At 36.3% G+C, this 13,638-nt stretch overlaps 1 protein-coding gene across 1 annotated transcript in view; it reads left to right on the top strand.

Annotated features, from left to right (window-relative positions):
• The first annotated feature begins 1,105 nt into the window (after nt 1-1,105).
• Nucleotides 1,106-13,638, top strand: part of LOC129247075 (uncharacterized) — a 33,130-nt gene continuing 20,597 nt past the window's right edge. Inside the window, exons 1-4 of the mRNA XM_054885976.1 lie at nt 1,106-1,263; nt 9,594-9,725; nt 9,788-10,090; nt 12,158-12,276. Of these exons, the coding sequence (XP_054741951.1) occupies nt 1,258-1,263; nt 9,594-9,725; nt 9,788-10,090; nt 12,158-12,276 (560 nt within the window). The 5' untranslated portion in view covers nt 1,106-1,257. The remainder of the gene's footprint in view (nt 1,264-9,593; nt 9,726-9,787; nt 10,091-12,157; nt 12,277-13,638) is intronic.

Here is a 13,638-nt window from a genome sequence, read left to right on the forward strand (position 1 = left end):
CATAATAAAAAATTAATAATTGTTATACATTTATTTACATATTATTGGAGTTAATATGATTGTGCATATTTTATTATACCTAGTCCATTAATTATAAAATTTTTTTCATTTACAACGCTAATATATATTATGACAAATCTGCGTGAAACAAGGTGCGTGTTACAAGTTTATACAATCTGGTACATGCAATTATATTTTAAGTTTTCAGCTACATCTAGAAAATTTTTCATTAGAGTTGTACTGCTCTGGAACTCATTGCCTAATAAATTAAAATTGGAATTAAATCCGAGGAGCTGCAAATTGGATGTGCATTCTGTTATTATTAAATAGTTAAGTTTTAAAAATATATTTAGTAATTAAGGCCTATGTTTTTCTGTTACTAAATTTTTTGGTATTGTAATTTTTGTGAAATGCGGCACTATAATATACTATGTCGTAATAGCGTTATAATAGTAAATATTACAATATATAAAAATATATAAGTGAAACATTGTGTGCTGTGCTAATATTTGTGATAAATTTTACGAAGTACTTAACCAAAAACCTCATCTTATGGAAAAATGTCATAGTGAAAAATATGATTTTAAAAATAACGGCTTAGTATTACAGTATGTAATTTTTTGGCCGGTATTCCATCCCTGCCCTTAGTCTGTGTAATGTATCGTATTGATATTTCTAAAAGTTGGTTGGCTTATTTAAGTTTAGAAATCCTATACTTATTGCCCTCGCAAAGAATATCTTCAGTTCGTACAAATTGTTGTTGTTTCTTTCTAATAATTTAATAAAAAAGCGATAATTGTGAGTATACGAGTACTTATATAAGTATGCTAATGGGGTGAAACAAAATAACTGCGAAAAATAAAGTACGTGAGCACAGATGTGTAACACACCTTAATTTGTTTGTTAATTATGATTGTTATTAGTTGTTCGTTGTCGTTTCTGTGGTAATCTATTGCTCATACTCTTATGCTCCCTCTCCTTGTTAATTTCTGATTGCAAAGAGTAAAAACCTATTGCGAAAACATTTATGCAAGCGTAGTTTTGAAAGGCTGACCAACATTTTACTCTACCCCAAAAATGTTAAATTGGACATATGCATGGCAAGAGTCTTGCGCGTTAGCTCACAATTTAGGAGTATTTAACTTTTCTTGATTTAGTTTACGATTAGTGTTCGTTTACTACAGTTGTGTGTCAATGCAAATGTAAACTCATAAGTACTAAGAAATCAAGTGCAAAAATCAAATACAAGTACTACATATGTATGTAAGTATGTGATAAAATGCCCATATAAGTATTAATATGCCGCTTTAAACGCAACCAAAATAATAAATAAATATATATATAAAGTGTAGTCCCTGTTATGCAAAAGTGAAAATGTTTATTTGGAAAATTCCTCATATAGATTTTACTTTGTCCGAAACTCTCCGACCTTACATTTTTGATCCTTTCCGTAAGATTTTCGGCGCATTCGATCTACGTTTAAGACGCTTCATCTTGATTTGGCTCCAAACATTTTCATTGGGACTAACACTGATTAATCCAAAGAAATTACGACATTTCGCTAGTTCCGCGACTGCTTGCCTTTTAGTGCGGGCTTCACTCAACAATGGGTTTTACAAAGGACTCAAATAATTGAAATTAAGCGCACGCAGACCCACGAATTGTTTTGTGATATTTTCACATATTTTTGCAGCATTTTCCAGTGGAGGTAGTACTACAAATCACTACACTCATTTTGTTAAACTAGAATCTGCATAAAGGATAACCAACCCCTTCTCAATAAAAACTCTCCGGGATATTTGCCTCTATTTCCTTTCTTACTTTCATGAATGAAAGTTTCCAAGGATATTTTTTCTCTTATGAGAACGAGCTTCGAAAAAAGGACATTGTGTTGAGGGGAAAAGGTAGTATTACGAATGCAAAAAGGGTGAATGTGATGACGTTTTGAAATAAATTTTCCGCTAATAAAATGTGAGTGAGCAGTACACAAAAAATTAGGAATTTTAACTTTTGAATAAAAAACAACAAATTTGTTTTTTGGTAAAAGTAAACTGGAGTTACTTATAAACATGATACAAAAACATTCCGGAATCGTTAGAGAATTTTTTAAAGGCAGCAGGTTCAGTTCAGCTGGACCAGCAGCTAAAAGTGTTACTAAGTGGAGTAGACAAATATTTTTTTTGAAGTATCTACAACATAAGAATATTTTAGGTGTGACCCGAACAAAAAAGAACACACTCATTTGGCAGAGGAACTTGGTTGTGGCCCTTATAGAGAATTAAATTTATCGGCCATGGAAAGTGTAATAATTTATTAGAGGCGGTAGGAGAAATAGTCCATAATGGATGTGCTGAATTTAGTAGCTAATGTTGTTGATGCAAATGAAACAAAGCTTGTGAATCAGTTGAAAAAATCGAGCTACCAGCAGAGAAAGAACAGCGTAACCCACGAAGAAGTGACACACGGATTTGGATGAAAACGAAAATGAAAACTCGAACCTGCCTCTTCACGAAAGGAAGTGCCAGTGCAAAAAACATTGCTTTGATGTCATAGTTGAAGAGCTTAAAACTCTACTCGAAGAATGCCATACCGTTAAGGATACCGTAGTTGAACACCAGCGGCACTTGACGGAGGGTACTTGATATCCTGTTTGTTGATCAAAAACAGTACGCTACAGCAATGGGACTATGTAGCAAGTTAGTCAGAAATTGAAAATCTAAAGGTGAAATTAAGAGCTTTAAGCAACTAAAAATTTATAATACCTTATCTTTGAACATATTGTTAGGAATAATTTTATGAGTAATACTTATATTTTTGTAAAATAATTTGTATTTTGCAATAACGCAAAAAAATAATTTTAGTTGAACAACTTTTTTATTAATTTTAAATATTGTTAAAGTTAAAAAGGAGGAAAAAAATTCGAGTTCGAAAAGAGTCAAATTTAAGCCAAAAACTGAAGGAATCGAAGCTAATGATATCGTTTTGAAAATTGGGAATATGTCAGAGAGGTAAGCATCTCGACCATAAGCAAGTTCTCTTTCTGATTTTTTCAGCACAAAAGTGTGCCGCCAAATTATTTGGGCGGCCTTAAAACGAAGTGGAAACATAGGACGGGAAAATAAAGTTTTTAGCGTGGACTTTTGTAGGAGAGATTTTTTCGTGTTATTTCATTTCATATAGTTAAAGAGATTTTGCTCTTATCGAATGTCATTCTTTCTTAATTAAACATATGTATGTAGTACATATATTTAGGGAGCTTTGTTGTTACAGCCCTATTTATAGATGGGAAAATAAAAAGTTGCCAGGACTTAAAACTCATGATTGCAACAATCAATATTCGAGCGGTCTTATAGAATGGCAACAAAGTGTGCAATATTTTGTTTCTAATGCCTTGGATCCCAGTTAAGTATGGGGGTTTTAAGTACCTTTAACAATTTTGTAAAACGGATTCGTTTAGTCTATAGTACTTCTCGCCCCTGAAAAGGTGGGAAATTAGTGGAAATTTAAAGGGAAGATATTATTAGTGCCCATAAGGACCGCGGCAATTAAAACGGGCTGGTTGTATCGTGAAAATGCCTGAATAAAGCTTTTTGTGTCTGTGCTTGTTTCTCCAACTCATAGATTTCTTTCGGTGCTACTATTCGGAAAGCTACATGGAGTATTTACTTTTTCTTTCTTTTTTTTAATTTTCACACAATTCACACCATTTAGAACTACGGCCAAATTTCGGGGGAAATTTTCACATGGAAGATTTAGAATTGAAGTACTTTTTCCTGAGAAAAAATAAATCCGCGGGCTAAATACTTTCCTCTACATGAGAGAGCGATTGCATTGTTTCGCAATAAGTTTGGATGAGTTCTGTCAAATTGCTGTCAAGATACCCCTATTTATCGGAAAGAGAGCGTGACACCACTAATGTTTTAAAAATGTTGCTTGCGTCACATTTATTTTTTTGAGTTCATCATATTTGAGACATTTTATTGATTGATCTCTCCCTTTTTCAATACCAAACTACCTTTGACAAAGAGTAATAAGTGTACCCAGTTTCCATGAAATATATGGTACATATTTATTTATGATCGAGTTATAGTACGCGCCCTAGGAAGAACGAGCGGGCAGATACGGTTAAATCTACTCCTCTCATAATTCTGAGCAGTTCCATTGCCACTGTGATTTTAAATATGCTCTCCAGCCTCTACCTTCTTCACCAAACTTGCTCCTACTTCTGTATATATTCCAAGGAGTTTCTCGGCGAAAAAATGGCTGAGAAACTGAGGTTCAACGATGCCGTCATTCAATTACTACGGTTGGATATCACTGGAAAAGTGAACTTCAAAATGTATTTTTGAATTATTTTTAATTTTTATTTTTCTTTGATTTTTTTATTGAAATAAGCTCAAATGTTATAGTTCTAATATATTATAATGAAGGCAATGTACTGAAATATTAGAGTTCCTGTATTTAAATAAAATAAAAAATTGTTGTAATATTTGAGTTAAAGTTTAATAAAATTTTGTGTTTACATTGAATTATACTCTTACAAATACTCGAAAAATAAATCACTTCGATTGTGAAATAATTTCTTCCGATTGCAAATTTGTTTCATACCAAGCAATTGCCAAGCTGAAAAACTATTATTGGGTTGCTTATATATTATAACATACATGCAATTTTTTTTCCTTGGAGGTACACTCTGCTACCAGAATGTGGTATTCCATCCCCTGATATGAAGAATACGAGCTTGTGCTCGAATGAAGCCGTTTAAATTGCTTCCACGCTTGCACTTCCACTCGAATTATTGGTTGCCCCAAACGCAGGAAATCAAAACAGCAGGAAATCTGAAATAAGAAGATTACTAATATGGCCCCATAATATGGAATCCGTTATATAACGTTCACAATAAAATACTTGAACGTGTTCAAAAATATTTTTTTGGAATACTGTTTATCAGATCTAAATTTTTATTTGCTCTTTTTTTAGTCCAGGGTGCAGACTAATAAGCCTAAATGCACTTCAAAGCAGAAGAGTGATATCAGCAATATCTTTTGTGTATGATGTTATTAATAGTAACTTTGATTGCCCACAACTTCTTTAATTGGCAAACATTTATGTTCCTGCTAAAAGTCTTATGGTACACGGCACCACACTTTTAAAGTTAATTACGCTATGAATGAACGATTTACTCGGACTCTAATTGAATTTAATAACCTAGTATTAGGCGAATATATTCCCTTTAATTTTACTTTTGGCCGATTCGGCTCTAGAAATGCATTACTTTCTACACCTATTAAATAAACAAATTTATATCTGGTCTGTGAGGTTACCAAATCAGTGACTCAATTAAATAAAAACACAAATACAGACATATCGAATAATCTTGAATAAAATTATTTTGAATTTAATTATTCAACAAATTGCTTTAAAATTTTATTCTTTGTGTACTGTCAAATCATATGCATTGTTGGAAAGAAAGTAGAAATATACAAGATTGTGTTTGCAGATACTCATTTGCGAATGGAACATATGTATAATATATCGAGGTCTCAGGAAAGTCGTCTTAGATGCTTAACAACATCATTATCTAGGCCATTTATGATTGGTTGTATAATATGATGTGTAAAACTTAACCATTTTGGAGATATTCAATTATAAAGATTATTTAAACAATATCTCTTTCTTTGTAAATATCCGATTTTTTTCTGTTTATGTCAATTAATAAGAATCATTAATAAAATGATAACTAAACCCTGACAGTAAAAAAATTTTGAATTTACGATTTTTCACTAAGTGTTTCATCGTTTTGCATCAATAAAAAAACTTTTCTGTGGAAACTGCTGAGTAAATTATTTAAAAACCTTGTATTAGTAGAGGTTGGTTCGTTTACTTAGGAACCAGCATTAACACCGATAACAATGCCAGCCTGGAAATCCAACGTAGAATCTGTCTTGCCAATAAGTGCTACTTTGGACTATGTAGGCAATTGAGTAGTAAAGTCATCTCTCAAGTGAAGTCCTGTGCCCGTCTTAAATGGCGCAGAAGCGTGTACGATGACAATATCCCATGAAGCGTCGCTTGGAGTGTTTGAGAGAAAGATTCTGCGGAAGATTTTTGGACCTTTGCACATTGGTGACGGCGAATATTGTAGGCACAGAACGACATAGTTATAGCACAGCGAAAAAGATCCAGCGCAAACGTCCCGGCTCTGAAAGTATTCGATGCGGTACCAGTAAGTGGTAGCAGAGGAAAAGGAAGGCCTACTTTGCGTTGGAAAGATCTGGGGAGGAAGGACGTGGTTTCATTTGGTGTGTCCAACTGGCGCCGGTTAGCACGAGAAAGAAACTACTGGTGCGCTTTGTCAAACTCGGCCAAAATCGCGTAAGCGGTTATCGCGCTAATTAAGAAGAAGAAGAAGTATTTTTTTTAGCTTATCCAAAAAGGTGTAACATTTAAATTAAAAGAGTAACCCAATACGGGTTACTAAAACCAAATTTCATTGCAATTCGTTCTTGACTTGACCGCCACTATTCCTTTTCCTTAAACTACTTTCCTTGACACTTGTTATTTGATGCTGTCTAATTTCATCAGCCGCGTTAAGTATCTTTTGTTTTAGGACATTCACTTCATCCATCGAGCAATGTCACAGTATACGAGGCGTTTCATTTGGCCTCACGCTTGAAAGTCTATCGGCATTAATCGGCGTCATGGTATAACCCACCTCTTCCAATCTATTTAATGGGATTATAAAAAGCAAGGCGGCCGCTGTAGCTAAATGAGTTGGTGCGTGAGTACCATTCGGAATTCACAGAGAGAACGTAGGTTCGAATCTTGTTGAAAAAAAAACACCAAAATTAAGAAAAAGATTTTTCTAATAGCGGTGGCCCCTCGGCAGGCAATGGCAAGCCTCCGAGTGTATATCTGCCATGAAAAAGCTCCTCATAAAAATATCTGCCGTTCGGAGTCGGCTTGAAACTGTAGGTCCCTCCATTTGTGGAACAACATCAAGACGCACGCCACAGGAGGAGGAGCTCGGCCAGATACCCAAAAAATGGTGTACATGCCAATTGTATATAATGGGTTATTCAATAGGTGCGCTTCAACTTTTTTCCGATAGGGAGGGCGAACGACGCAATATTTTTTATTTTTCGCTTGTCATTTGTAAACTTCATTAGTATACATTTCATCATGGAACGCTACACACTTGAGCAACGATTGCAAATCGTGCAAATTTTTTATGAAAATAATCGTTCTGTTGCTGCTACTTTAAGAGCATTACGGCCATTTTACGGTCCATTTAACAAGCCGTCCCGTTATGGGGTTATGTGAAGTCATTGGTCTACAGTAACAAGCTGGCGACGATTTGTGAGCTCAGAGCCAATATTGAACGCGAAATTGCTGGAATTTCGGCCGATTTATGCAAAAGAGTGGTCGAAAATTGGGTTCAACGATTGGACTTCGTAAAATGTGCACGCGGTGGTCATGCAAAAGAAATCGAATTTCATACTTAAATGTATATGTTCAAACTCGATAATAAAAAAAAATTAGTTAAAAAAGTCAAACCGTTTGTGTTTTATTCAAAAAAGTTCAAAAGTTGAAGCGCTCTTACTGAAAAACCCTATATATATATATATACTCGAAGTCTTCCATTAATTCGAGTAAATTGGTCCTTAAGAAATTTTCGTAGTTCTCGCCATTCAATCAACCAGGCAAAATGACTCAATCACACATTGACGCTCTGTGACTCTTTCATTCCCTTTATATTTGGGTTGTCTTTGCCTTTTGTAGCTCAATAGTGGACATTATGGTAGTTAGTAATACAAAGGTCATCGAATTACGACTCATCTGTCCCCAAGATTTTCTGGAAGAAAGACGAATATTCGACGTAGGCAGCAATCATAACTATGAAGAAGTCTAGTCGGCTCAATGGATCCGCTTCACCTATCACTTACACAGACGTAGTCGAGAACTGTCCAGTAGTATGCATTACAAACTACATATATATATATAATTGGCGCATACACCCTTTTTGGGTGTTTGGCCGAGCTCCTCCTCCTATTTGTGGTGTGCGTCTTGATGTTGTTCCACAAATGGACGGAACTACAGTTTCAACCATCTACAATAATACGGAACGGAGTATGGTGAGAATTCATTTATATGCGACTCTCATTAATTTCATCGTGTCAGCTGACACGGGCGTACGTTTTGTTTTTTTTTTTTACGAGGAGGAACCATCGAAAGCTTGTACCCCGTCACTGTATGACTTTAACCCCAACTAAACCTCCTACCGTCAAAGTACTGATCCCCTGCTGGTACAACAGTTAAGTAAATCGTCGGTAAGGTGGTTGAGCCCTAAGTTCTACGTTAGTTACTCTTCACATGCAGTCCGTCAAAAGTTGCATGTACTTTAATCCTCCCCTAGTTTCGTTTATTCTCGAAGGAAACCACCCTGTCCACCCCCTTCCACCATACGTACGTTTACGTGTGTGAGTGTGAGGACCATTACCCACGTCAACGATCTACAATACTACGGAACGGGCCGGTGGTGAAAATACATTTATATGGGGCTCTCATTAGTTTCATCGTGCCAGCTGGGCGTACGCTTACGTTGGTGAGTGTGAGCTCCATTACATGAAGCTCTTATGTGTGTGAGCATCATTAGTTCTTATTCTTCTTAATTGGCGCGATAACCGCTTACGCGATTTAAGCCGAGTTTAACAAAGCGCGCCAGTCGTTTCTTTCTCGTGCAAACCGGCGCCAATTGGACACACCAAGTGAAGCTAAGTCCTTCTCCACCTGATCTTTCCAACGCAGAGGAGGCCTTCCTCTTCCTCTGCTACCACTAGCTGGTACCGCATCGAATACTTTCAAAGCCGGAGCGTTTGTATCCATTCGGACGACATGACTCAGCCAACGTAGCCGCTGGATCTTTATTCGCTGCGCTATGTCTATGTCGGCGTAAAGCTCATACAGCTCATCGTTCCATCGGCTGCGATATTCGCCGTTGCCAACGAGCAAAGGTCAAAATATCTTACGCAGAATCTTTCTCTCGAACACTCCAAGCGTCGTTTCATCGGATGTTGTCATCGTCCACGCTTCTGGGCCATACGTTAGGACGGGCATGATGAGAGCCTTGTAGAGTGTTAGTTTTGTTCGTCGAGAGAGGATTTTACTGATCAGTTGCCTACTTAGTCCAAAGTAGCACTTATTGGCAAAAGAGATTGTACGTTGGATTTCAAGGATGATATTGTTATCGGTGTTAATGCTGGTTCCTAAATGAACGAAGTATTTTACAACCTCGAAATTGTAACTGTCAACAGTGACGTGAGTGCCGATACGCGAGTGCGCCGACTGGTTGTTTGATGACAGGAGGTACTTCGTTTTGTCCTCGTTCACCACCAGACTCATTCGCTTTGCCTCTTTATCCAATTTGGAGAAGGCAAATATCAATATCATCGGCATACGCCAATAATTGCACGCTCTTATGAAAAATTGTGCCTGAGCGATTAAGTTCTGCGACTTGCACGATCTTAGTTATAGCTAGTAAAATACGTGCTATTTTTTTAAGTTATCGTCATAAGTTTCTTCTACTTTCATAGGACGAAATGGATCAGTGGGTTTCAGATTCATTTTACTCATACTTTCCTGGTTTCACCGATGAGTATCAGAAACGCCAAGATTATTTGCGCAATCCGCAGCACGAGAACCAACAAAACCTTCTAAAGCACCAGGTAACTGCGCTGTTTAAGTAATTTGTTACGAAGCTTCTATTTTTATATTAAATTTTAAACAGAAGTTACAAATATCTTTAACGAAACCACCTGCTGATGTTTCTACGCAGAGTCCGAATAATCAGATCGACTCATCTTTAAATAATACCTACTCTCGATCCTCCATCAACCTGTCTTCTCAATCTGCATCAATACCCAACATCAAAACTGATTTGGAAATTATAGTTACAAATCCTAATTATCAACCTTCAAAATATATAATTTCTCGGCCAAATACAAATCGTCATAAAAAGCTCGAAAACTTGAGACATACAGCTTTATCATCGACTGAAGACGTTAACACAAATCGCTATAAAAGGTCCGAGGTATGTACATATGTATGTAAGCATATTTACAGTTATTACACCTGCTCAATGGTGTCAAAGGGTGATGATTTTGTTCACATAACGGTTGAATGTAACAGCATAAGGAAATAGAGAAAGATTTAGTCATATGTACTCGAAATTATGAGTTTGGTACAAATAATGAACCCGAAGAAAATAATTATGGCTTTGATGATGTAACTTGGTTGATTGAATTATTATTTTTAGACAGGCGGCTTTAGATTTAGGGGTTATGCAAACAAATAAGACGACAGAACGATGACTAATCATAGATGTGTTAGCCGCTTCATACTCCTGGTGAAACTGATCACATGGTTAGGCCTGCTATATCTGCCGGCGTTGCTCAAAAGCTAGAGATAAGAAGCATGAATCGGGAGAACAGAAGAAATAAGGAGAAGGTGCTGACATGTCAGTTGCTGCAAAAAGGATTTAAAGTCATGCCGAGTCTTGCAGCATACATACCTAGTGGATAACGTTTAATAAGAGCTCCCAAAAAATTCGAGAACTGAAGCTTTGTTAAAATTAGAAGTTCCCTTAGGGGCCTCTGATCCGTCGTGGTCAGAACGACCATTTTTGTTATTTGTTTATTTTGTTTCGGCAAGAGTCTTAAGAGTTCCGCAATCAGCAGAATCAGCACACTTTCCCGTTATGTGTAGGTGGTTTCGGGTTGTAGTAGAGTAAGATTTCCTCCATTTCTTCTGAAGTAGAAGGCTCGGTAGGGAGCCAGACACTGACCCGCGGACGCAGAAGAAAATCCTTCTTGTTCATCGCATCCAGCTTGGCTCCCTTCCTTACCTCACCTATCAAGGCACCAACTGCCTGATCACCAAGTTGCTTATAAATAACATAGTGCCACTCGCCACTCTCGCATCAATGAAGAGGTCAAGGGTTCTCCCTGACTTGCTCTCTGCTCGTATAGTAACTTCGCTAAGCGGTTGTGCCCCACCAATCCTGCATTTGTTTTCCTCCTCCTGACAGCGTTGACTTTTAACCACCCGATTGTGGGCGCATTCCCTCTCTTCCCGCTACCTTTCTCCGCACGCTGGTTATCAACTGGTCCACTCAAGCATTCGATAATACTTCTCAGAAAGCTGACATTTTGACTCTCGTACCACTCCAGGCCTCTATTACTTATGACAGGCAGTTTAAATATTAAAATAAAAAAGGGTAAGGATTAAAAAGCCTCCGTTGTTTGATGAAGGGCTAAAAATTTAAAGTAAAAGGTTTATATTAACAAGCTAAGGGCTCTGTTTCCTGAACGATGTATTACCATATTACAGTAATCACACTTTGTTCGGTTTACCAAAAGTAATTCCGGAAACTAATAAAGCCATCGAACGAGAGCTTCGGAAAACGAGAGCAATATATATATATATATATATATATATATATACAATATATGCATAAGTACATATACAATATATACACGGCGCTAACACCCTTTATTTGGTGTTTGGTTGAGCTTTTCCTCCTAATTGTGGTGTGCGTGTTTAAGTTTTTCACAAATGGAGGAACCTGCAGTAGTAAGCAGCCGCAGTGCAGTTAGTTTTTATGAAGAGCTTTTTCATGGCAGAAATACTCCCGGAGATTTGCCATTGCCTGTCAAGGGGGGACCATCATTACAAAAACATTTTCTACCATTTGGTGTTCCATGCCCGGGGCTTCCGAATGGTAGTCACGCTCCAACGTATTCTGCTACGGTGGCCGCTTTCTGTGTTATTTTCTACATACATATATTCGCTCTTACAATCTACCGTAAAAGGAAAATATTTTATTTTAATAAATTAAGATAATTATACATTTATTTTTGAAAGTAAATTAAAAGAGTCCTGACTTCTCTTTCGCTCTTTTATTTCATTTGATATTATTCAAATCGATCGAAAAACGCCGTTCTAAAATGAATAAAGTTCCATAGATAGAAAAGAGGAAGTTTTATATTAGGCAATAGATAAAAAGAAGTAGGAAGAAAATCTAATAATATTTTTTTGCATCAAGTCGTATGTAACTTTTAGAGCACTTCAACGACTTTAATAAAAATTAATTTTACAGCTTGAAACAGATCGGAGAAAACAATATCAATGCGACCTGATGCAACAAATTGAGGAAAAAAGACATTCGGTGAATCTTTTGCGCGAAAAAGAGCGTTTGGAGGAGGAGGCCCTAACCAGGTTTTTATAATTCTCTGGACTTTAAAACACAACCCGTTCAACCATTTTGTATTTTATTTAAATTCTAAAACGTATTTAACTCTTCGTTTTTGTATTAGTGACTCGGAGACTATTCGCTTTTATATTGCAAATATTTTTAAGCTTTAATTTAGACATAATGGTGAGATTTTGGGGCTTTGCCGTGAATTAAAATCAGGAAATGTAAGACAATTTTTTATGAGGGACAGTAAATTTAAATAAAATTGAGTTAGTTATTGGGTTTACACAGCAACCATATATTTAGAGAAAATTACCAAAACACAAAATTGCAAATTGCGAAAAATTGGATTACCAATCCTTGCAAGTTACTTCCTTTTCTACTTCCTAACACTAAAAACTAACTGAAAGCCGCTTATTTCGCTTAAATATTTGTGTTGACAGACCCACCTAAAATAATAAAAATATTTCAATAGAAACGACGATTTATACACTCTGTTGAGACGAAAGGTATTTTGTGTTTGCATAAACTTCATCCGCCCTCAAATTTTGCATAGCTGAACTCAGATTGTTGATACTCAACTTCATCATCCACAAGCTCTTCGATTTCGACTCCATTGCCCCATTCTTCCTCTGAAGAGCATCCTTGAGGCAGATATTAAACTTCGATATCTTCGAATTGATTATTCTTTTAATGCCATGGTGGCCACCGTAGCCAAATGGGTTGGTTCGTGACTACCATTCGGAATTCAGAAAGAACGGTGAAACACTAAAATTAAGGAAAAGTTTTTTCTAATAGCAGTCGTCCCTCGGCAGGTTTTGGTAAGCCTCCGAGTGTATTTCTGGCATAAAAAAGCTCCTCATAAAAATACCTGCCGTTCGGAGTTGGCTTTAAACTGTAGGTCCCTCCATTTGTGGAACAACATCAAGACGCACACCACAAATAGGAGGAGGAGCTCGGCAAAACATCCAAAAGGAGTGTACGCGTGAATTATGTATATATGTATGTAATGCCATGAAGAAGAGACAAAAATGTCTCGAATATGAAATCATTTTCCTGTTCTTTCTTCTTCTTTTTCAGACAAGAATGAACAATAGCAATGAAAATTTATATAATTATGTTCATGCATATATTTATTTATTTATTAATAAACAAACAGGATGCTTTCAGACTATAAGATAGATAGATACAAACATAGACTTTATGACAAGAGTCTTATGAGTAACTTCTTAAAAGTAGACTTAGATTAGAAAAACCAAAGTACTCGTATAAGGAAGAAGAATAGGCATTAAATTAAACTAGTGCCCTCCTAAAAGGAGCATTATTTTTTATATAGGGTGGGCCATGTAAAAATGGGCTATAAAAACTAATCAATATTTTTTCAA

This window comes from Anastrepha obliqua, chromosome 5 (genome assembly GCF_027943255.1).
Source record: "Anastrepha obliqua isolate idAnaObli1 chromosome 5, idAnaObli1_1.0, whole genome shotgun sequence".
NCBI lineage: Eukaryota > Metazoa > Arthropoda > Insecta > Diptera > Tephritidae > Anastrepha > Anastrepha obliqua.